The sequence below is a fragment of the Perna viridis genome, chromosome 14 (assembly GCF_037379345.1).
Source record: "Perna viridis isolate PV_CMFRI_1.1 ecotype Kerala chromosome 14, ASM3737934v1, whole genome shotgun sequence".
Lineage (NCBI taxonomy): Eukaryota > Metazoa > Mollusca > Bivalvia > Mytilida > Mytilidae > Perna > Perna viridis.
In genome coordinates this window covers 34,264,905-34,288,961 of record NC_142458.1, presented here as the reverse complement: position 1 = coordinate 34,288,961, position 24,057 = coordinate 34,264,905, and the positions used below count along the sequence as shown (strand labels likewise).

Here is a 24,057-nt window from a genome sequence, read left to right as displayed (position 1 = left end):
TGTGTCAAAGTAACACCAAATCTGCATTGGAGAACTTGGTTTTTTTTAAATTTCATTTATTATTTCTGTTATTTTTTATTTTTTTAAGAAGGGAGGCTTGTTACGTTTTGGTATTTCTTTATTTATCGTCTGTCGAGGTCAACATGAATACAGAAGAATACAACAACACAAAATTCCAGCAATGAAACTTAATGGTTAATCGTTAATATAAAAGGCCATTGACATAATGAGGAAAGTAAAAAATTGTAACAAAACAATGATAGCTAAAACAAAATCGACGGATTCCGTATTTCAAAACTTAATTAAAACAAATCACCGGGGTAAACATTAAGAAATATTACGTATTAAAAATTATTATGACACTACTTAATCACGCTATTAAACAGATTCATTTTATGGCTTTTTATCTTGGTACTTTAAAGAACTGGGCATAGATGATCGGGCATATCGAGTGTCAGTAGTTTTACTCTGTTCTTCCACTATGGCATGGCTACATTGGTTAATGTCATCACGCTGTCCTGTAATACCTGACTCGTGCTGAGAAGATCTGGTAAATGGATTAAGGCCAATATTCCCTTGAGCAATCTGAACATCTGGGTGGCTTGTTGATCTTTGCATGAAACGATGAGTTAGTTGTCCTTCAGAGTGAACATGCTGGATTGTCTGTGCAGACAACATACTAAAAGTTAACGGATTGTGATAATTTTTAAGTTCACCCGGAAAACTAACAGATCTTTGTGATCTATAATGTATGGTATGGTGAGGCTGTCCAAAGTTAAACTGGAGATGATTAAGAGGCTGATGGGTACTCTGCGGTATGCTATAATTGATAGGTTGTTGGTTCTGAGACTGAATGGTATGACAAAACTGTCTCTGATCTAATGAAGGTTGATGTATACGCTGATTGGCAGACTGTTGTGTGCTGAAATCTACAAAGGGTTGGTGTATTGGTTCATTGGTATTCAGATCAATTGAATGTTGAATTTCTGACTGATTGGCTTGTGTGGAAGGACTGAGATATGAAGAGGTTTGCACATCTGACCGATGAGATATTTGTATTGCTTTACTGTAGGGTTGGCTTGATATAGAACTATCTTGAAAAGAAACTTTGATATCCCCTAATGTGTTAGTCTGAGTGTCCAAACAATCTATGTTCAGACATGACGAAAGTTCGTTCTCGATGTCCTCTGTCAACGTTGAATTATTTGATATGGTGGATGTTTCCATCGGCGACGAATTCAAGAGAAGGTCAGACTCGTTCTCCATGATCCAGTTTATTAACTCCATATCTGAGGGGGATGACGGACTAGAGTCTTCGGGGGCTAAATATTTGTATATATCCATTTGTTTATCTAATTGATTATTGTCAATCAGTTTGTTAGATGTTTGGTTTGATAATTCTTCAGATTGCTGTACAGCTACCGTCATTGACATAGAAGTAGGCGTTTCTTCTACAGATGACGGTGTCTGTCTTTCCTTTGTGGATGTTGTTGCTGATGAATCATGAGATGTAAGAAGATGATATAAAGTGGAGCACTTTCTAGATGGTGTTGACGACTCTATGCTTAGATTCCTTTCCGATAATTCTCCTGAAAGAAGGGCTGAAAGCATTGATGTTCCTTCTAAATGCGGATAAGATTGGAAATTTTTATTGATTGGTATCGATGAGTAACTTTTAGTAACTGCTCTGGTGGTCTTCCCTGTTACTTGGGTCGCGAGCTGTGATACTTGCTTTGGAATGATCTGTTTAGCTATGTTTGTTCGATCCTGTTGAGGTGATGAGGATATATCAAATTCTCTGTTTGATGCAGGTAAGCTACACTCACCAGTAAATTGTTTGCTTTCAATGTTTGGTGATGATAAGGTATTTCTACTGGGTATTTTTGTAGTCCCTGTAAGAAGACTGTAGAGTCTTGATCTATTTTGTTTCCCTTGTGGCAAAGTGCTCGTACTGCTTCCTGATTGAGACATTGTAGTAACATTTAATGAAGTTTTGCACGATTTAGGTAGTATCTTTTCAGATCTTTCTTTAAGCGTGTGGCTTATATCTTCAACAAGATCACTAGGCAGTTCCCCTCGATCAATTGACTCACACCATTCACGATGCTGAAAGTAAAGTATAAGAAAACTCCTTTATGTTCAAGGCTTTTTCCTGTGTGTGTGTGTGTGTGTGTGTGTGTGTGTGTGTGTGTGTGTGTGTGTGTATTTCATTTTATTTTCTATTTGCGTTTTTGTTCTTGAAAAGTTATTCTTCACAAAACGCATCTTCTATATATTTGTTGAACAATTTATAAATCTTTGCATAACGTGAAAAAGTTTAAAACAACACAGAATATTAAACATCATTGTAGTGTAATGCTGACCTCTGAATGCCCTTTATTTCTCTCTCCATTGATAGATGTGTAGAAATCTAACAAAAATTACCTTTTGCAGCTCCCCTCTAAGTTTAAAGACAGACCTCTCTTTTGCTTTTACAAGTTGTTCTAAGTACTGATATCTCATCTTTTTCCTGGTTCTACAAGCACGTGCACTTTGGCGGCTTTGTTCCTGCCGCTGATGTGGTGTGAAGTTAGAGGGCGGTCTTCCTGGTCTTCTGCCCGTACTGGTTTTATTTGAAACTGTTGATTCTTCATCATTGATGGTATTATCTATCTTTTCACCTGCTGTCGTCTGTTGCTGTGTCTGGAACGAACCAGGAGTTTCTTGTCGGAATACATCGTCTGTGTCTTCTTTTGTGTTATGTGTATCATCCTACAATAAAACATTAAATATAAATAATTACGAAAATTAATACTGGATTATGTATTCGATTGTAATAAGCAATTACAGAGTTTACATGTTTGTATTGCAGAGAAGGAAATGTCTTTATTGACTTTTTTCTCCTAAATCCGTAAACGACTCTCATCGATAGTTAGAATTGTTCTAAACATAAGAGATTTCAGACTTCAGAGAAAAAAAACTCATAACTTATTAATATAAAGTCGTAACCTGCACAATTTGTGACAACCTAAAAAGTAACAATATTAGAGTGGAATGGTTCAGCCAATGCAAGAAACCTAGTCAGAAATAAACAAAACAAAAAAAGTCGATAACAAATACAATAGCCAAAAATGTGACTCTAGAAATTAGGCCAGGTGCTCTAACTTTTTGTTGAGAATCTCCATTTATTTCTCTTGCACATCAATCGTTTCTTTGAAGACTTCTAAGGTAAATTCAATTTAGTGCACTAAAGTAGTTTTGTTATTTCAGAGCGTTTACTCTGCTCCTGATATAAATATAAAGACCTTGTGTTGCGAATGTATTTGTGATCACAATATTGATTTGTTTTATATCCATGTATGGCAGAATAACAGCATAACACCAAAACAGTGTCCAACATTTATTTCGTCTCATCTAAAGGCCATCTAACAATTTTACAATATTCAGCATTTATATAGGTAAACAAGTGGCGCGAAATTACAGCAAGAAATAATCATATAAATATTAGATAAAGAAATACAAATTAACGGAGCCATTAAAGTAAAATATTGGAGCTATTAAAGTCCATTATCGGAGTTAACAATTTAACGGAGAAACATATAACAACAATTTAACATCAGAATGAGTAACGGAGAATTAACATCGGCGGAGAACAGAAAGAAAATCACTGTTTGTTCGTGATACCTTGCAATCTTTTTGATAGAGCTTAACCATTTTCACAGCCTTTTTGAAGAGCCTTTCAGCATGCGTAGTGAAACAGTAAATTTAGAAGCGATTATTTGGTCTGTTGTTAAATTAACCAGTTTGAGACTTATCTTGTCAATTCCGAACAGATACTACATGAAGGCAACTACGATGAAGACTTTAAAAGTATTATAGTGGTCAGTTTAACCTAGCTTAATTTAATTATGGGTCAACAATCTGGTCCCGTAAATCTCTGGTCTTAACACTGAAATATGTCTTATTAATGTATGCATTTAAACTAAGAAGAATGAAGAAGATACATTTGATTTAGTTCGTACGTACGTGAGAAATAACATGAATCTTGTAAGCATCAAAACCAACATAGTCTACACTGTCCCTTGAAACCCATATGATCTGGTCAATCCTCTGAAACCTATATGGATTAGTCTTCCCTTGAAACAAACCACGGAAAAGTCTATCCCACGATGTTTTTTCAAGAAGGCTGAAACAGCAGTCAGTAAGTGATTATCTCAATTAGAAAGAAACAAATCTTGATAAGTCAAGTATATTGACTGATTTCTTTTTTTTTTTTTTTTTTTTTTTTGGTAAATATTACCTGTTCAAAATTTTGCTTTTATTTCGCCCAAAAAAAACTATGCAATGGCTGTATTTTGAAATATGAAGTAATCCTTTCTCACAACTATATGATATAACTAATTGGATTTCTTATTTTAGTCTACCTATCATTTAATGGATGAAAACAGTAATTTGCTACACTTTTTGATGGGGCATCACCTCGAATATTGATAGAGAGTATTACTGACTGGTTGTTTCTTTACACCGGCCTTGGTGGGTTACATATTAATATACAGAACACAATGCCTATAGAATAAATTGCATGGGCGATACTGTCGCCAATATACTATTGTAAACAACAGAATGATCCATGAATTGAAATTTAAAAAGTTTAACCTATGAATTAAGCATATTGACCAACTTGATGTAAGGACTTCCACAGACAAACAAATAGCTGCATCCAATGTATGGGAATGCGGCTTTTTGCTTACTTTGTACATGTGATTACGTATTCGTGTGAAAAATATATTATTCTTCGGTTTGACACAAAAATGTGATTAGAGTTAGATCAAATGTGTTTTGACACTTAAACAAAGAATTAACGAATGGTGAAGATACTGCCCCAACATTTGTTTGGCAAGATGCCAGTGAACCATCAAAGTGGGATATGAACATCCCTGAACAAATAAACGAAACCATGGAGGAATCAAACAAGTAATTCGGTATTCAGTAATTGTTCATGAAGCATGAAGACATGATGTTGGGCACCACATACCAACAAAAACAATCAATGAACTTTTTCAGCAGATTACAAATCAAAATAATATATTAGATATCCGTATGTCTCTAAATATTAAGTGTTCATCGCTGTGAAAAATTCAAATAAAAAATCTGAATCAAGCATTCACGCCCAAGATATGGATGGAAACTACATCCTTAAGAGTAATGTTCTTCATTACAAAATGTGTCTCATTTGACACAAATCACAACCCAATAGAAAAACTCTAAACTCGTCTTTACAGATTTAGATTAGATCATCAAATTGCTAGACTGTTACCTCAGATCTTAAAGGAAACTCCTCATAAAAAGCTGCATTTCACTTCAGAAGATGTCCAGCACTTGTAAAGTAAAGCTCGTTACGATTATCTCAAGTAAAGCGAAGTAAAACAATAAGTTTCCTGGTGGCCCGATATATTAATGATACGAAATGGCCAGGTATATAAGAAGTGGAAAAAGAATATATTTAATGGATTATACCAGTATCCACTGAACACAACAAAGTATGAATTATTAACTGAATATCCTATTTTTATACAATTTTACGAAATACCTTACAAGTTAGTCTAGATCGGAGTTTGCTACCATTTGAAATGGGCAGCCAGAGTTTGTAATATTCTTCCATAGTGGATTGATGATGTAAATGATATCAAAGTTCGTTTCTGGAACAGATTTAGAATTTGGGAAAGTTGAATAGAAGAAAAAGAAAATCAACTCACACTTTGACCTCGTGGCATTTGGATGCATTTCTCACGTTGCCTCCCTTTGTTTACTCACAAAATAATAAACATACTTTTTAAACTTGAGCTCAGTAGAGTACGTCAATAAAGCAGAATAATAAACATTTCACACATGCATTGATAAAATGTAAACGGTCCTTTGGAATCAATCCTGACGCAGATGAAAGATTACAAGAAACTTGTAATTTAACTTAGTTGATCGACAATTAATGTAAACAAGGTCGTGACAAAATCATTATCACAAAAAGACACACATGCGAAAGTCAAAATGAAATAAAAAAAACGATGTGATTATGACAAATAAGATTTACGGTAGACAATCCAGTAAAACTGACAAAGAGTAATCAAGAGAACCAAGATTCCTGCGGAAGTCTAAGAATGTAATCCAAGGACAAAGACCAGACAAACACAACAACAACAACAAAAATAACAAAAATAATACGTACAAAGTAACAAACATGCAATACGTGGACATCTTCCTGCAATTTAAGTGGAGCCAGACTCACATGTATCAAGTTTGTTACTGAGCAACAACCATCATAAACTTATTTCAATTTATATTAAAACAGTAGAGCCATATACTGCTATATTAGTTATTGACAGTTTGTTCTACAAACACTTTTGATCGGTACTATTTTTGCATATCCATTTAGATAAATATATATTTTTTTTCAATTCATGAAGTAAATTGTAAATAAATATTGACAAAAGTTGATATGTGGTGGAATGGAGATCACAATACATACAAATAAACCCCATTAGGTGTGAATGAAACTAAATTGGGGGAAATAGTTATCAGGATTTCATTATATACCAGATTTTTTCTGCATTTGTACCAATAAATGCCACCTGTATCAAAGACAATCTAGTATTTCCTTAATTTATCAAAAACAGAACAAATCAAATTATTTGTATTTATCACCAGAGTACTATAAAAAATTCAATTTATACAGTAATTGGCCTGCCAATTTTTTAACAAAATATTGTAGCTATAAAACCCGTATATAAATTGAAAATATTATCCCTTTATCAATAAATGCTAAAATGGGACAACCAGGGTCCTCATTAAAATTGTTGGTCATGATCCCGATTTGTTTAAAATATGATTAGTATGTTTGACTATTTTGCATTTTTTGTATTATATCAAATAAACAAATTATCATCTACTACTTCCTTTAGAAATATTCATCTTTTCAAGATAGGCAAATTAGCATACATGTTTTATTGACAACAGCCCTGGTAAAGCATCATATTTTCTTAAAGAAATAAATTTACATGTTTGTGTTGTAATAACATATTTTCAATAAAAGGTAGAATAAATCTAAAATAAATTTGGAATCTTGGTTCTTTTGATTGCTCTTTTATACCTATTTACTAATGTCCTTCTATATTACCTTATTCAACTTAAGTATATGTGTTCTTTATTTCTACTGGTTAAACTTGGAATAAAGTATTTTGCCATTAGAAATTTACATATTCCAAAATATTAATTAAGTATATATATACAACGTCTCATAATGTGACGACTCTATTCGCTACACTGCTCCATCGGATCAAATTGATACAGGGAAGATAACGTAAACTTATAGAAGGGTATGAAAAATATTATATATAAATTTACTCTGAAATAGTTCATACAGTATGATTTATCTAGTATTTCTTATTGTTCATGTGGGATTTTATAATACAATAATTGTTTATAACATGGAACAAATCTTTTATTCCGGAAACATATTTATGAAACAGGCGAGACAAAATAATCTGTATATAAAAATACAGCATCTGAATATAAATTTACCACATTGAAATTGAAGAAAAGACAAAAATAATATTGTAATTTATATTATATCTGAATCATTGAAAGTATTCCTGCATTTATGATTAAATCATTGTAGCACATGATGAACTGTAATTTTGTAATTTCCAAACTTTTCTGAGATATCTTGAATGATGAAAAACAAATAAGAAAAAGAATAAATCGTCATTGAATTTAATACAATATATCATCTATATATTCCATAAACATATCTAAAACTCTAGACGTAAAAAATATTGAATTTCAAAGAAAAATGGAGCTATTGATATTTATTGTAGTCAATACCCTTCCAGTACATCCTATCGTTACAATGATATCCCAAAATATATAGTTTAATTTTATTAAATTTTATTTGTGATATTAAATAAAGATTGAAAGAGTAAAAAGGGAACTAAGGTTACAGCGGTAATCAAAAGAATGCAATCCAGGGACAAAGACCAAACATGGAAAACAGACATACACAACAAAGAACATAAAGTAACTAAAATCAAACATACAAAGTAACAAAAGCAACTCGGAAGAAGCACACAATCAAAATTGAGTAAAGACAGAATGGAATATTCGATTAAATATTTTCATTTAAATTTTAACAATGTATTCCTTTTTTAATTTGATTTGGTGAAATAATAAGCAAGTACTAAAAAATGTTTACCTATACAAACAATAGAAAATGGACATGTTTTCTGAGTGTATTGACAATCACTTACACTGGTCAGGGTTTGAGTGTATTGACCATCACCTACACTGGTCAGGTTTTGAGTGTATTGACCATTACCTACACTGGTCAGGTTTTGAGTGTGTTGATCATCACCTACACTGATCAGGTTTCGAGTGTAGTAATCATCACCTACACTGGTCAGGTTTTGAGTGTGTTGACCATCACCTACACTGATCAGGTTTCGAGTGTATTGACTATTACCTACACTGGTCAGGTTTCGAGTGTATTGACCATCACCTACACTGGTCAGGTTTTTTGTGTATTGACCATCACCTACACTGGTCAGGTTCTGAGCGCATTGACCATCACCTGCACTGGTCAGGTTTTTAGTGTATTGACCATCACCTACACTGGTCAGGTTTTTAGTGTATTGACCATCACCTACACTGGTCAGGTTCTGAGCGCATTGACCATCACCTGCACTGGTCAGGTTTTGAGTGTATTGACCATTACCTACACTGGTCAGGTTTTGAGTGTATTGACCATCACCTACACTGGTCAGGTTTTTAGTGTATTGACCATCACCTGCACTGGTCAGGTTCTGAGCGCATTGACCATCACCTGCACTGGTCAGGTTTCGAGTGTATTGACCATCACCTACACTGGTCAGGTTTTTAGTGTATTGACCATCACCTACACTGGTCAGGTTCTGAGCGCATTGACCATCACCTGCACTGGTCAGGTTTTGAGTGTATTGACCATCACCTACACTGGTCAGGTTTTTAGTGTATTGACCATCACCTACACTGGTCAGGTTCTGAGCGCATTGACCATCACCTGCACTGGTCAGGTTTTGAGTGTATTGACCATTACCTACACTGGTCAGGTTTTGAGTGTATTGACCATCACCTACACTGGTCAGGTTTTTAGTGTATTGACCATTACCTACACTGGTCAGGTTTTGAGTGTATTGACCATCACCTACACTGGTCAGGTTTTTAGTGTATTGACCATCACCTACACTGGTCAAGTTTTGCATTTTTGTAGTAAGACTATTGCACTAAAGTTTATTTGAAAGGGGGATCAAACTGAAAAAAGTTAAGTGCTTTCTGAAAGGTCCTTCCCAACTTAAGATCTCCGACGTACACATACATATATAATATTGTCAATATATTTATTATTATTTAATATAATAATTTGGAACGTTCTGGATAGTTGTCATACTTTGCAAAATTTAAAAAAAAAAATGTTTAATTGTGATTTTATATTACACATACAATGTATGGTAATTAACTAGTTTTTATTTTGGTCATCCCCGTCTTGGTACATGGAATTCATTAAAATGAAATCTTTACTTATGTGCTGAAAGAGTATATCCTCGTCCAGGGCATATATAGGAATACCAAACTACTTTTTATTCATGTAATATTTCATCAAGCGTACATTTGAGGTACCTCGACACGATAGCAAAAAAGATATATTACTATGAAATTTGCATTTTCCATGACTGTGCTATTTTTAAATTCCAAAATCACGTAAAATAATTTGTATGTACAGCAAAAAAAATTATATTTTAATATATAACAAGTGAAATGAAAAATATGTTAAAAGAAATTGTTGTATTCAAGAGTATAATTTTCAGGGATGTGTTGTTCAACTTGTCGTTAATCTTAATTAGCAAATAAAATACCTTAATCAATTGATTAAAATTAAGCATGTAATCAACTTGTTGTTCAACTTGTCATTAATTTTAATGAATCATTAAACTGCTTATCATGTCGTTAAATTTAATTCACCTACTGGACCTGACTTAAAACTTTAATCAGATAATTAAAACACAATTTACACAGTTTGTGATAATGAATCAGGGGCAAAATCTTGTTTTTAGTCAAACACGGGTAAAGAGTTATCTCCCATTGACCTTGAAACAATGTAAACAAAGTTTGAAAAGTTAAAAATTTTACTTTTAATAAGTTGAAGTGAATGTAATCTCAATTACATGTACTTAAATACCACAATATGAAATAATATTTCTTGAATGCAAGACTATGAACAAAGTGCAAGTTTATTTTACTTTATAACTTGTTTTTGTCACATAAAAATGTAATATTTAAGAAGGACATTATCAATATTTGGTTATATTAAAGTAACAGGAAGTGCCAGAAGTTTATATTTAAAGTGCATTATGAGATGCACTTGCATTTTAATCATAAAATTAAAATCTAATAAGATAATTAACAAATGCAATGATTAAATTAAGTTTAACAACAAAATTCAATCATTTGATTTACTAATCACTCATTTAAGTTTTAATGACTCATTAAAATTAATTACACGATAATTTTAATGACAAGTTTAACAACAGACCCCATATGTTTTAATTAGTTTTAAACAAATATTTAGCTTGATTGATACTTGGGTTTTGGACGGTAGTGTAGACCATTGTTTTGGACTGTGCTGTAGTGTAGACCATTGAAATTATCCGGAATAGTTTTACTGATATTTTAAAAATCAAAATAAGAAACAATGCATCAAAATCCAGTGATTGCTAGGTATATATATATGAAATATTTCAATAAATTTAAACATTATTCAAAAATCGCATATCTCAAGACAAGTCAAAACAAAAAACAGAGTTGTACAGATAAAAAAATACAGCCATTGACAGTAAAGCCTTTAAAAACCGAACCTGAAAGATCCGAATGCCTGTCTAAACCAGTAAAAGTAATTTTAAATTTTATTTAAATGTACTTTGCACAGTAGACGAACATATATTTGAAGCGAAAGAATTTTGGTTTCGATACGTTTCTGCTTTAATATGTAATTCACGTCAATTAGAAGGCATCAATTTTAACTAAGAATGATTTCTTTTAAATTTCTTTAATATGCTATATAATAACATGAAGTATCGTATTTTATTAGGAAACTGATCTATAAAGACTGGGAAATCACGTCGTTAATGAAATTTTGTCATTCCCACATTGTTCAGTACTCCGCCAGATATAGCCGACTTACTTAAATGAGTGTGTACCAATGATAGTGTATTTGATGAAGATTAAAAGAAAAAATAAAACTGATCGATAAAATGTTGTTTATATTACTGTTGTAATGTAGAGGTATATATTTTCATGACATCTAGTTGCATGTCTAGATCAGCCTATTTTGATTTAGTCATTGTAGCGTTAGTCTTATATCCAGAAGTTTATCTTTATTATGATTTTAAGTGGTTTTCTATAGGAAAGGTGATGAAGTACAGTATCATGTTACCCATGTAGGATGTTGTTTTAAGTAGTTGTCAAAGTTTTTGATTTATTTGAAATTGGTGCTAAGTTGGTGTTGAATTGGTGCTTAATTTAGGTCAGTTTTGTAAGATATGATAATTGAAATAGTCGGTGCATAGTTGGTGTAAAATTGGTGTTGAAAAGTATATAAGGGCTTTGATTTTCAGTTTTAAAAAAAGATTGGAGATTGAAATTTAGTAGTGGAATACAATGTTATAGTTGGCCAAAAAGGAGAGAAGAAGGAGAGAGAGAGGAGGAGGATTGCAGATTTTATGTTTAGGAATATACGGTTGCAGACTGAATGTAAGATTGGAATTTATTTTTATGCGGTTAAAGGATGTGTTTTTCGATACAAGTGATGCAAGAGGAATATTATTTTTGAGAGTTGTAATTTGCCGTAACGGGAAGTTAACTTGCTGTTGATGATGATGCTTGTTTGACGTTTTGACGTACGCTTGCCTTAACAGGAAGTATTTGTATTCCGGACAATATGTTCCGAGGTTCCGGACAATGGTTCGAGGTTATTGTGAATTATTGACGTTAGTATAACTTGCCTTAACAGGAAGTTATCGTGGTCCGGACAATGGTACGAGGCGCCGGACGGTGGTCCGAGGTCGTAGACTGTATGTGTTGACGATAGTGTGACTTGCCTTAACAGGAAGTTATCGAGAATTCCTCGATTGTTGATGTCTGTTCTGTTGCTCCCCTGTACCATATGGATCCCATCCGTATTAAGGATTTTGAGAACTTTTAGATAATAACTTGATTGAGCGCACCGTATATGCGAGTTTTCGTAATTTTCTTATGTCAAAATAACTTTTCATCCTGTAACATGTATTTTATGTATAGTCGTAATAAACTGTTGATTAGTGACAATTCTCTTTATTTTGAACCCGCCTGGAATTGTGAGCAACTTGGCATCAGTGGTTAAAACATACCAGCCAAGAGCTTTGCGCATACTCGGCCGCCATGGCAGTAAAATCACGTTTAAGACATTGTATTATACCTGTTACAAGAGGTGGTTTCTATTTCTTTTTTTGCAAGAAATTGCAAGAAAAAAATAACCTAGAATTCCCTATAAAAATCAACAACGAGGTCTTCCGCAAATTATCTCCCCTTAATTTTTTTTCCCATGTTTTGTTTTCATACCTAACATAACAATTTGAGAACATATTTGTTACTCGAAATAATAAGTATCTTAATCGAACCCTGAAAAAAATCGATCTACACATACATCCTTTTTTGTATCTTTTCGTGTCAGTGAAATTTTGAACCTGAATAAACCAAACGACTGTTTAAATCGAAAAAATTCTACAAGGGTTTGTTTTAGACGGGTTTTAATTAAACTTCCAGCAACAAGTAAAGAACTGTGTGTGTGTTTAATGAACCCAATAATCATGTTATGAGTTAACGGAAAACAAAAGGAAAAATATCAGATCGAAATATCATCAAATATCATTTTTGTGAATTTGTCGGATGAAATTAATCCAGTTTTGCAGTTAGCAAAACAAGAATATTTTATGGATTTTCTGAAGTCATAATCGTCTGAGACTTAAATGAGGAAAAACAATTTTGCAAGCGAAATAATATGGAACGTGTTAAGACTTTAATCGTAGATTAAATGGTACAAATGACTATTCAAAATGAATTTTGAATACATTATAGGCCAAGGAACTTGTTATATGATAAGCTTAGGACATTATTATATGATAGGCTAAGGACATTGTTGTTTAGTACATGTACCAAAAACTTAGTTTCATTATATGTCTGTTATATAATTTAACAACGTCTTGAATTGTTGTAATAAACGTTCTACAGTTGGTTTCTATGAATAACTTTGAAGCGTTAATACGATGCATACAGTAAAAGACAAAGTCTTAAATCAAACATGCTAATGTAATTTCCTACCTTATAATGATGTGAATCAGCCTCCACCGGCTTTTTCATAATCCTTAAAATACGTCATTTCTTTAACAATTTTTTCGTATTTATACAATTCTCTTATTTGTAAACAAGACAATATCGTGTATGATTGGATAAGAAAAGTTATTTATAGTAACACCATGGAAAACACATTGTTTATTTGGGTTATATTTAAATTCTAGGTTATATTTACAAATAAACAACTTCAAAAAAAGAAAATTCCGGAATGCATGTGCGCTATGTCACGTCCATTATTTTTGGGGTTGGGTATGCATTATATCTATGTATCAGAAGACCAACGATAAATGATGTGGTTATTGTCTATTTAGCACATAGTTACTCACAATTTTGAGCGATATGTCTGATGACCATAGTATAAGAAAAAAAAACACATGATTGTCATATGATGGACCAAATCAACATGAAAATAAAAAAGAAGGTTCTGGAAGGCCAATGCACAATAAAACATACCCTTTTTAGGATAGGCATGCATTATGTGTATTTTATAAAGGAAAAACACTTGCTCCACAAAATATCACAAACAAAACATAAGAAAAAAATTTTGAAATAAATTAGATGTCAATGCTATGATATTTCATTGTTTTAGTTTTTTAAACATTTTTTTTTTCGTTTGATGTTATAAATTATGGTTCATAGAATATATATATGTCAAACAACATTCTACATTTTTATAAATCATAAGCATATTTTACTTTAGAATGTTCGGTAATATCTGAAATACCCCTGACTATTACATTTAGAATGATTCTAGATCAAACTAAACTTTTGTAGGACCTGGAATCCTCCCAAGGCAAATCGAGACATCCCAATCTGTCTTAGGCCAAATTAGAATTCTAATTTGTCCTAGGTGCTACGATACTGGATCCTCTTTTCCATCCTACCAAACATCGTGTATTAAGTTACAGCCCTAGATTAATCCTACGAGGGGGAATGACCCGGCCAGCGAAAACTATATTTTTTTATTGCCTAGCTGGCCGAGGGGTCAAGGGCGCTGGACTTTGTGCAGGCGGTGTTGCCATAGATGTCACAAAGGTACGAGTTCGACTCCCGAGGGGACTACCAAAAATTTGCTTCGCAAATTTGACAGTTCTAAAATAGTTAGGAATTTTTAAGATAACTAAAACAATGCATACAAAGTAACAAAAGTAAATGCAACTCGGACTCCACTTAATACTAGGAGCATGGACCAGGTGCACTTTCTAGAACCTTCTTTAGAAAGTATGGTTACTTTGTCCATTTACCACATAGTCGTCCAGAATTTTAAGCGATATGCTTAATTACCTTAATAAATGACAAAACATATGACTTTCATATCTCCTGAAATTTATTCATGGAAAACATCATCTCACCGAACCACGACTCCACTAAATACTGGGAGCATGAACCAGGTGCACCGGTAGGGAAAGCCTCTTTTGCTTTTCTAGAAACATCCGCCGAGTTGCTCATAAAAAGTCAAGTCCGGGGTAGACGAAGGAAGACAGGAAAACTATGACCCGTTGAACAAATCAGTTTAACGGTGCAGATTGATACAACGTGACGATCCAGGAGTTCAAGATGACGACCATCAAACTTATGTAGTGGTGACTTCAATCTTGTAGCAATATAACCCTGTTCCAGAACCCTAATTGTAAGAAGTCTAGCGCGATACAAAAAGCCTATGAAAGGTTAATTACTGTACTGAAAATACATCTGATTTTTGAAAGTAGTAATGTTTATACCTAAAGAACTAAAAAACAAAAAAATATTCATGTTCAAAAATTTTATTCGTATTCTCCTTTTTATAAACACATACACACATGCTCTTTAATTTATGCCATAAACAACGCTATAGAAATACTACGCATATATTTTTTTCACTTTTTCGCTAGGTGCAGCTTATTGAGTGACACATATTTGAAATCGATAATTTGTTGAAATTCTACACTTATTACAAAGGACGATCCCTAAAAAATTCAACGTTTACATTCATAAGTCACGTACGTAATTGAATTTGTATCATGCATTTCAATGATTTGTTTTGTATTTAAGCAAAACACTATATGTTCCAATAGGAATATAAAGTACAAAAAATATATATGTAATGACACAGTAGGAAATCTGTTGGTGCAATACAACTAAAGATTTGTATCCTTTATGGCCTAGAATTTCCGGAAATAAAAACTTAAAGTCATATTTGATTAGAACGTTTTTGTTTGAAAAGGCTAATGATACAAAAAAATGGTAGTGATACAGGAATGGCTAAAAGGGTCTAGTAAAAAGTTCGTGTAATAAATGACAAGGGAAAAAAACGTTGAAAACTACAGAAATGTCCCAATATAAAGTGTAGGTCTTCAGGCTTCATAGCGCGATAAAATGCCGATTAAATTACGGTTATCTATTCCGGTGTATCGCAATACAAAAAGGCAGCACAAAGTTCACATCGTGTGATTTAGTATAATGGTAGGCAAAAGATGAAAGATGATACATTAATTATAGGATGAAAATTCATTGTCTTTAATATTTTTGCCAGAAACAGAATAGCTCTTAATAGTATCTGGATATCGGAAAAGAGAAAGCCTGTTTATCTGGCAATAAGGGCGCTGATTCAGTGTCTTACAATTGTAGAATTACTTACACGTATAAACATAAAGCCGCGTTTGTTTTTGTGTGTGTGTGTGTGTGTGTGTGTGTGTGTGTGTGTATGCGCGGGGTTAAAACACCCCAACCGCATCACCGAACAAAGACGAGCATTTTTGACAGATAAATTTCTATCTTTAATTGAATGCATGTTTGGTTATTCAACCTCCGACCTTGTCGAATATTTGTATTTCTTCCGGTAAAACTGCCTGACCACAAACCGACATAAACATAGAAACATCTTACAGTTTTAATTTCCGTCTGCCTTATCATAAAAGTATATAGGAGTTCATGTAATATAGTATCTTTATTAATGTTGTTTAGTTTTATATCTGTGGGATTCATATTATTCGAATTTATTTACTAAATGAGAGATATCTCTTGTAGAAAACTACCACCGGATATTGTCAACTAGTCACAAAATTACAGTTAAAGGACTCAAGTACACTCTGCTGTGTTTTGATCTTAAACGTTTAGAATTTTACCAGTCTACAAATGTGTTCAAAAAATATATACATTTGATTTGTTAGTAAGTTCTTGTCGACTAATGCAATAATTTTGTGAATAATAAATCACTTTTTCGAATTGGAGGTATATGTGCCAAGATAGACTCGCCAAATTTACAGGAACATTGATAATATATACAAAAATACTTAAAAGTTGCATAAATTAACATTGACGCACTTTTATTTCAACTTTCGAAATTTGACACTTGACAAATGAGGTATATATACTCTTTCGTCCAAGTATGGTTTGACGGGTATTTTATTGTGATATGTCCTCTATCTGACTTTTCAAACCTGTAAGATCGGAGTCCCTTTATGAATACAACAGAAACAGCTTTGTGTTTGTATGGAACAGAAAAGGGAACAGATATGGTGAAACGCAACAAATGCATCATCGTAATAGTAAATACTTACAGAGATCACCAAAAAGGGCTTCATGGATTGTTAACACACCTTAAAGTAAACCCTGACATGCCCCGACCAAAAAAGTTATAAAATCCACGGTAACAGAACGATGATATTACGTCAAAGTCAAATAACCACATTAATGGCCAAAATTGACATAAAAGCGAAAGAGTAATTAAGGAAACCAAGATTCTGTTGCCCATAAAAAGTTAAATCCGGGGTAGACGAAAGAGGAAGGGAAAGTTATGAAACGCTGAGCAAATCGGTTCTCATGGTGCAGATTTATACACCGTATTGCTGCACTTGTTCATGATGACAACCATAAAACATATGTAGTAATTACTTCAATCATGTAGCAACATAACCCGGTTACAGAGGCATGATTATGAAAATTAAGCACGGTACAAAAAGTTTGCTAAATTACGACAAGCTCTGATATAATGTAGTATCCTTTATTTCAAGTTCTTTTGGGATACATGCGATGCATAAAATCTCCGGTACTAGGATTGATTAACCATAATACGTCATCTACTAGTATATAGCGGAAACTGAAATCGAAGACTCTGGTTAATTGATATTCCTTCCTTTGGATTTGATCAGCTTTAAAGTCAGCCTGATTAAGGTATATGTCAGTGAGTAGAGGAGCACAATTTGTTCCTATTCATGCTATTGTATTCTGATCATAATCTCAGAAATTTTGATAAATCATTCATTTCTGACCAAGTATAATGCTGCAAGCACTGTAGACAATTTGAAACTAGTGGAGAAAAATCGGAAATCTACAAAATCAGATTAGGGTAACCAAAAATTACCAAAACCATTTGTAAAACAATTTACAATTTTCACGGTTAATCACTCTCACGCCCAAGAAACATTCCTTCCATGGTAAATACATCTCAATTAACAATTTGATAAGACAAAAGGGAAATACAGTTTTGTATTTGAAGGTCTAATAAATACATTTCTAGTTATTAAATATCTGAAATATATCTAATAGGGGCCCATATTTCCTCAAATTTATGTAAAACATTATTTGTGTTGGCAATAAAATGTTCGATGCAATAATAATGTCGAATCATTTGCTTCGACACAGGACAGCTTGTTTGATTTTCATATCATTGTTATTCAGACTAATTGGTCTCTAATTTTTTCACGAATCTCTAATCTTTTCCTTTCTTATGTATGCATGTAATAATACTTCGGTATTGAAATTTTGAAAAAGTCCCTGAATTGTACAAATACCTTAGTTACCTTAGGAAGGGTTCAATATCTCTCAAACAAATCAATCGAAGAGCCATCAGAGCCAGTACTTTTTTCATTTTGCTCAACATTTTTCACACTCATCAAACGTCAGATTTCCTTCACATGAATGTGTTTGTTCTTCATTTAGATGAATGATATGATTTCAAACTTGCCCATGTGTTTGTGGGGAAACATTTATATGTTTTTGTAAAGCTGTGTTCGTTCAGTTAAAATTGTATTTTGATCTGACACACATAGACCATCATCACTATTTATCTGTCATGGTTTTCTTGATAAATTTACAAATAAAACAAAAATGTGCACATCTCTCTTTCTCACTAATTTAAATTTACACAAACGTTTTTTGTATTTGAATTTCTATAGCTTTTTCTGATTCGAAAACAATGATCTTAAGAAGAAGAATAATTGTACTATTTCTGTCTCCAATTTTACTGATTTTTTTTTTTAATTTTTAATGCCATAACGGATGGTTTAATTTTGAATTGTTTTAGTACAAAGAGAATTTATCACAACTCAACTTCGTAAATATCAGTATTGTTATTACTAGCATAGTGCTTATCAATCAAGTCGCTGTGTCAACTTTGAAAAAGGGTGCATTTGAGAGAGTAATCAAGGGAACCAAGGGTCTAGCGGTAATCATCAATACATATTGTTTTTTAGATAGCAAGGTCTGAAAACAGTGAAGGAGTGAAGACAGGTAAAGACAGTAGCAGTAAAAAAAACTAATATAAATTCCAACATCAACATGTAGTTACATGTAGCTAAAACAGTAGTCATGGGAAGTCCAAATAGTAGTTACCTTAAGCAAGCAGATATAATAGAGAAACTAAATATGATTTAAATAGAAATTCTAATTCGGGAACCGAAAAAGCCGACAAGCCAAGTCATTGGAATTGGAAGATGGATCTGCACCATGAGAACCGATTGGAAATGGAAGATGAATATGCACCATTAGAACCGAGGGGACTTGGAAGATGGGAAATATACGACCAATGGACAATAACCGTGACAGATGTTTGCGAATTCCTTCGGTTTCTATGATAACGTTTTTTCTGAGTTTTTTTTATGTGATAGGTTTATCCAAAAAAGCATGATTCGAGCAGTAAACAAAAAAAGAACAAAAAACGACAACACAATGAAATAACCGAAATAATAGGTATATAGAAACAAAAATAAGTTAGAAACCCAGACTTCACTAAAAACTACGAGCATGGACCAGGTACAGCTGTAAGGTTATCGTCTGCAATTTTTTATATACTTTTTAAGAAAAAAACCATCGAGTTGCTCAAGGGTAGACGAAAGATGATAACTATGACACGGCATACAAATCGGTTCTCATGGTGATAACTATGACACGGTGTACAAGTCGGTTCTCATGGTGCAGATGGGTACAGCACAATGATACACTGGTTCGTGATGACGATCTTTTGAAATAGTGACTTTAATCTTGCAGCAGCGTAACCGCAGTTCTTATAATTGTAAAAGTTCTAGCTACAAACACAACCAAGTTTACAGGTCTTGATGGATCTTTAAACATATCATAATCTGGTGTTAGATTTATAGAGGCGATCCACATGGTGTCACAATATGAAAACGGAAGCGAGGCCAACACAAAAAAAAAAAAACACCGAGGAAAAAATACATGGATCCACTTTGTAACAAAGGGTGAAATAAGCAGACAACAGAAATATTCAATCATGCAACAGGCTCAAGTAGTAAGCTAGATGTAGGCATTGACCAGGGACTAACAATCCCTGAAATGATAAAAAAACAACTCCGGTCAGATGTATTGCTGGATTGACCAGAGACAAAGAATATCATTATCATTAAGTTAATGGCTACGTAAGAAGCTGCAGTGAATCCCATGAAAAAAAAACAAAATACGATCCATTGTTGATAGAGGTAGGAGTGTAAACAGGAAAGGTGGCAGCTATTTATTGAAGGCTGAATGTACAGTCTACCATTTAGTATATGTGTGTGGCGAATTAACTTGCATTTTGTGTGACAGGAAGTAGTGGATAATCGTCCATCAGACTGCCCAAGCACGCCTAGATATCTACAACAATCACTGTTGTGGACCCTCTCCCATCCTACAGGGCAAGGGGTCAAAACGCCTGGTGAAGAATTGTCCCGGCTGAAGACGTTGATGGTAAAGCAGCATAACCATCACAGTTACATGTAATTAACAATAATATCAAAAGTTTATGGTTCCTGTTATAAGTTCGTCGCCTTTCCACTATTAGGACATTTGCATTACATAATCTGAATCGTCGTAACAAAATCAACTTAGTTTTGTTTAAAAAAAAAAATTACAGTTTGACGCCACAATATTAAGTTCACCCATTTTTTCGAAGAACACTCAACTGTTAAATCGAACAAAGTAGTTATACGTTTTCCTTGACTTGATGTATTAAAACAGAATTCTACTTTCTACTGATGAAATTAATGACGCCACAAATATAAAATGCGCCATCAGATTAAAATCGTGTGATATAAACTCAAGTCTAAGGAAAATATGAAGGAATACCGTAGTCAAACGAGAATCCCACGGCCAAAAACAACTTTGAACAAGAAACAACACATAGAACCCCACTTAAACACGGATGAAGTCAGGAACATGGTAACAAGAGGCTCCCGGGATCCTCAATCGCTCACCTGATTATTTTTTTACCTTTCAATGACAATTCCTCTATTAAGGTGTCAAACATTTCCACTCATGGTAGGACTTTTGTAGGACTTTTCATAAGGATCATTTCATCAATTGAAAATTTCTGCATATCTATTATAGTATTCAAGATATTGAGTGAAAACTGTTAAAAACCTTAGTTTTCACCTTTCAAGAGCAATAACTCTAACAAGGAGACGTCTGACAACGTTGATCACACGCAGACCGTTATAGGCCTTATCATAAGAATCATTTCGCCAATTGAAAGAATTTGGCTTAACCTAACGGTTTTGGAGATATAAGAGAAAACTTCTTCCTGATTTCTTCGTCATATTTTTAGTAACAGCGGCCATGTTTTCCATGGATCAAATATCCCCACAGCAGATCTACGCAGAATACCGTAAGTTTAGTTCGTATTGGTCTGGTAGTTTCAGAGAATAATTTTGAAAGAAATAACATTAAAAAAAGGGATAAATCATGTAGAGGGCATTAACTCCAACATGACGACAGATTAAAATATAAATTTGACCAGAGATAAATCTCATCATGCTGAACGCATGCGTTAACCCGAAGTTCGAATCTGGCTCAATATAATGGTTTTGGAAATACATGAAAACAATTTGTCAGAGCCTTATGTTCTATCTTTAGTAACAGCGGCCATTCTTTTCTAAGGATAAAAAATCCCCACATCAGTTCTATGCAGAATACCTTAAGGAACATTCATACAAAGTTCGGTTCCGATTGGACAAGTAATGTCAGAGAAGATATTTGGAAAAACATAACATTGAAAATAGTCAAAAAAAGTCGTAAAAGGGCAATAACTCCAACATGGCCTAACAGATAAAACCGTAAATTTGATAAATTTCATAATGCCGAACAGGTTTACCCTATGTCAGAAAATGGCTAAACCTAATGGTTTTGGAAATATATGCGAAAAGCCATTTGTCTGACCTTTATGTTCTATTTTAGTAATGGTGTCCATGTTTTTCGATGTGTTCTATTTTAGTAATGGTGGCCATGTTTTTCGATGGATCAAAATTTCCCAGTTTAGTATTATGCAAGATACCCCAAGGAACATTCATACCAAGTTTATTTCCAATTGATCAAGTAGTGTCAGAGGAGAAGATTTTTGAAAAATTGTGAATGACGACGGACGGCAAGTGATGGTAATAACTCACATGGCCTTCGGCCAGATGAGCTAAAAAGAAGCAGTTCGCTTCCAATGGGAATTTATGGGCAATACATACAAAAGGCAACAACAAATGGTACAGAACACAGGGATAAAGATGGAAATTCCAAATTTTATATTGCCTGCAGTAAATCATCCGTCTATGAAAAGCTTTCATTTGAAATGTTTAATATGTTTGTTTGTTGGGGTTTTCCGAGCAGAAATGTTTAATAATACAGGTCAGCAATGTGTATGGTGTTGAGAAATATCATATAAATTTCGATATGCTGCACTCGTGTTTCAAACAATAATTGTATGTAAGAAATACTCAAAAGCGAAATTATGGCAATATAAAGCCAAAAATACATCATCATTAGGGTCCACAATGTATAATACAAGGAATGAACACTTAGTGTCTTATTTATTTTGAAATTTGTAATACTGCAAATTTTGATTAATATGATAAATAAATTCCGATATAGTTCAGTGTCAAACAAGTCTGACTACTGGGTTTGTGAATACCCTCGGATTTGAAGGTAAAAATGAAATCAAACTATTGTAAAACATCCTTTAATAGTAACTAATAAACAAACATCAACAAGTTAAAGACTTTGATCCATGATTTCTATAGTACAATAATGAGAGAAGTCCATCTGACTATGTAATGTATCTGCCAAACAATGAAACAGTATGGTTGTATCTGAACATACCTGTATACATGGAAAAAATGTGGAAAAATATATCCATTAATTCATTAGGCCATTGTATGTCTCCAAATTCAAGGGTCAAAATTTGTTGATGGCTATTAATGGAGAACAAAGTTTCACAAATGGAGTGTTGTAAATGGTACATTGTTTGACAGGTACATTACATTACAATGAATTTGATTCATATCAGATAAAAAGCAAAACATTTAACTCCTTTCTAATTCCAGGTATGGGTTTAAACAGGGCACCAGAAACTGCATATTACCGGAAGTTCATTAGGAATAAACATAACTGATATAGACCAACCACATTACATTCATTGACTAGTTGTCAGCAATAAATACTATAAAATGACCAATCATCTGACAGAGACCTTAATCTGAAGAAGGCCAAGCCGATTGCCTGCCATAGAATTAGTAAATAAAAAATTTGTACCTGCACATTACTCTACAGTGTATATATATATAATAGCGAACAATTGAATACAAACCTGGAATTATAAGGGTTCGTCTCAAAAAAATAAAATAAATGGAGACAGAACATATCACATGACTATTCAAATTTATCACGTGACAGCATCACATGACTAAGGGAACTATCATTCCATACATAACAACAAACAAAGCCATTATACAGCAACAATAAAGTGAAAATTTACAAAATGTTAATTGATGCAGAATGAACACATGAGAATCTGAAATGGTAGTAAAGAAATAAATGTAAATATTCTGTTTAATTATTTTTAGTTTAGTATATTAGATTTTGCCTTTTGTTGTATCTGTAAAGTAAAAAAGTACTTGATATATTTATACGAAAACTTTATTCATGACTGGCTATTGTTAACAAACAAACTGCTTACCAACTTCCAACATAGTTGTAATTTGTTGCCTTTTTGTCTAATACTTCTTGCCTACCACTAACATTGCTTTTTGACCTAATACAAACACATTATCAGTGCCATCTGCACAAAAATGCAAATATACTGCTCTTAAATTCTATCATATTTTTTCAAACATATCATGAACAATCAACACATTGAAACCAAACTGAAAAAAAATGGTCACTTCAGACAGGTGTTTGGTTTCCAACATTTAAAACTGACAAAAAAAACTAAAAAGTGCCGGATTAAAAAGGAAAAAAAAATAGAGAGATGTGATATGATTGCCAATGAAATAATTATCCACCAAATATTTGGTGTTCTGTTTAGACAGGTTTTTAGGTTATTCAGTGTTCTGTTTCAAAAGGTTTCATTGTATACAGTAAAATGACAAT

The 24,057-nt window shown here is 33.2% G+C and overlaps 1 protein-coding gene across 3 annotated transcripts; it reads right to left on the bottom strand.

Annotated features, from left to right (window-relative positions):
* Window positions 1-97: 97 nt before the first annotated feature.
* Window positions 98-13,475, bottom strand: LOC148599090 (uncharacterized). 3 transcript variants are annotated; one of them, XM_088561802.1, is made up of 4 exons: window positions 13,420-13,475; window positions 4,006-4,165; window positions 2,425-2,751; window positions 98-2,106 (listed from the first exon to the last, which is right to left on the bottom strand). In XM_088561802.1, the coding sequence occupies exons 3-4, from the start codon at window positions 2,500-2,502 to the stop codon at window positions 394-396; spliced, it is 1,791 nt and encodes a 596-aa protein (XP_088417928.1). In that variant the 5' UTR covers window positions 2,503-2,751; window positions 4,006-4,165; window positions 13,420-13,475; the 3' UTR covers window positions 98-393. The 3 variants fall into 3 exon arrangements, with proteins under 3 accessions (XP_088417928.1, XP_088417929.1, XP_088417927.1); XM_088561803.1 differs by having other exon boundaries at window positions 4,006-13,475; XM_088561801.1 differs by lacking the exon at window positions 4,006-4,165.
* Between the last annotated feature and the right edge of the window lie 10,582 nt (window positions 13,476-24,057).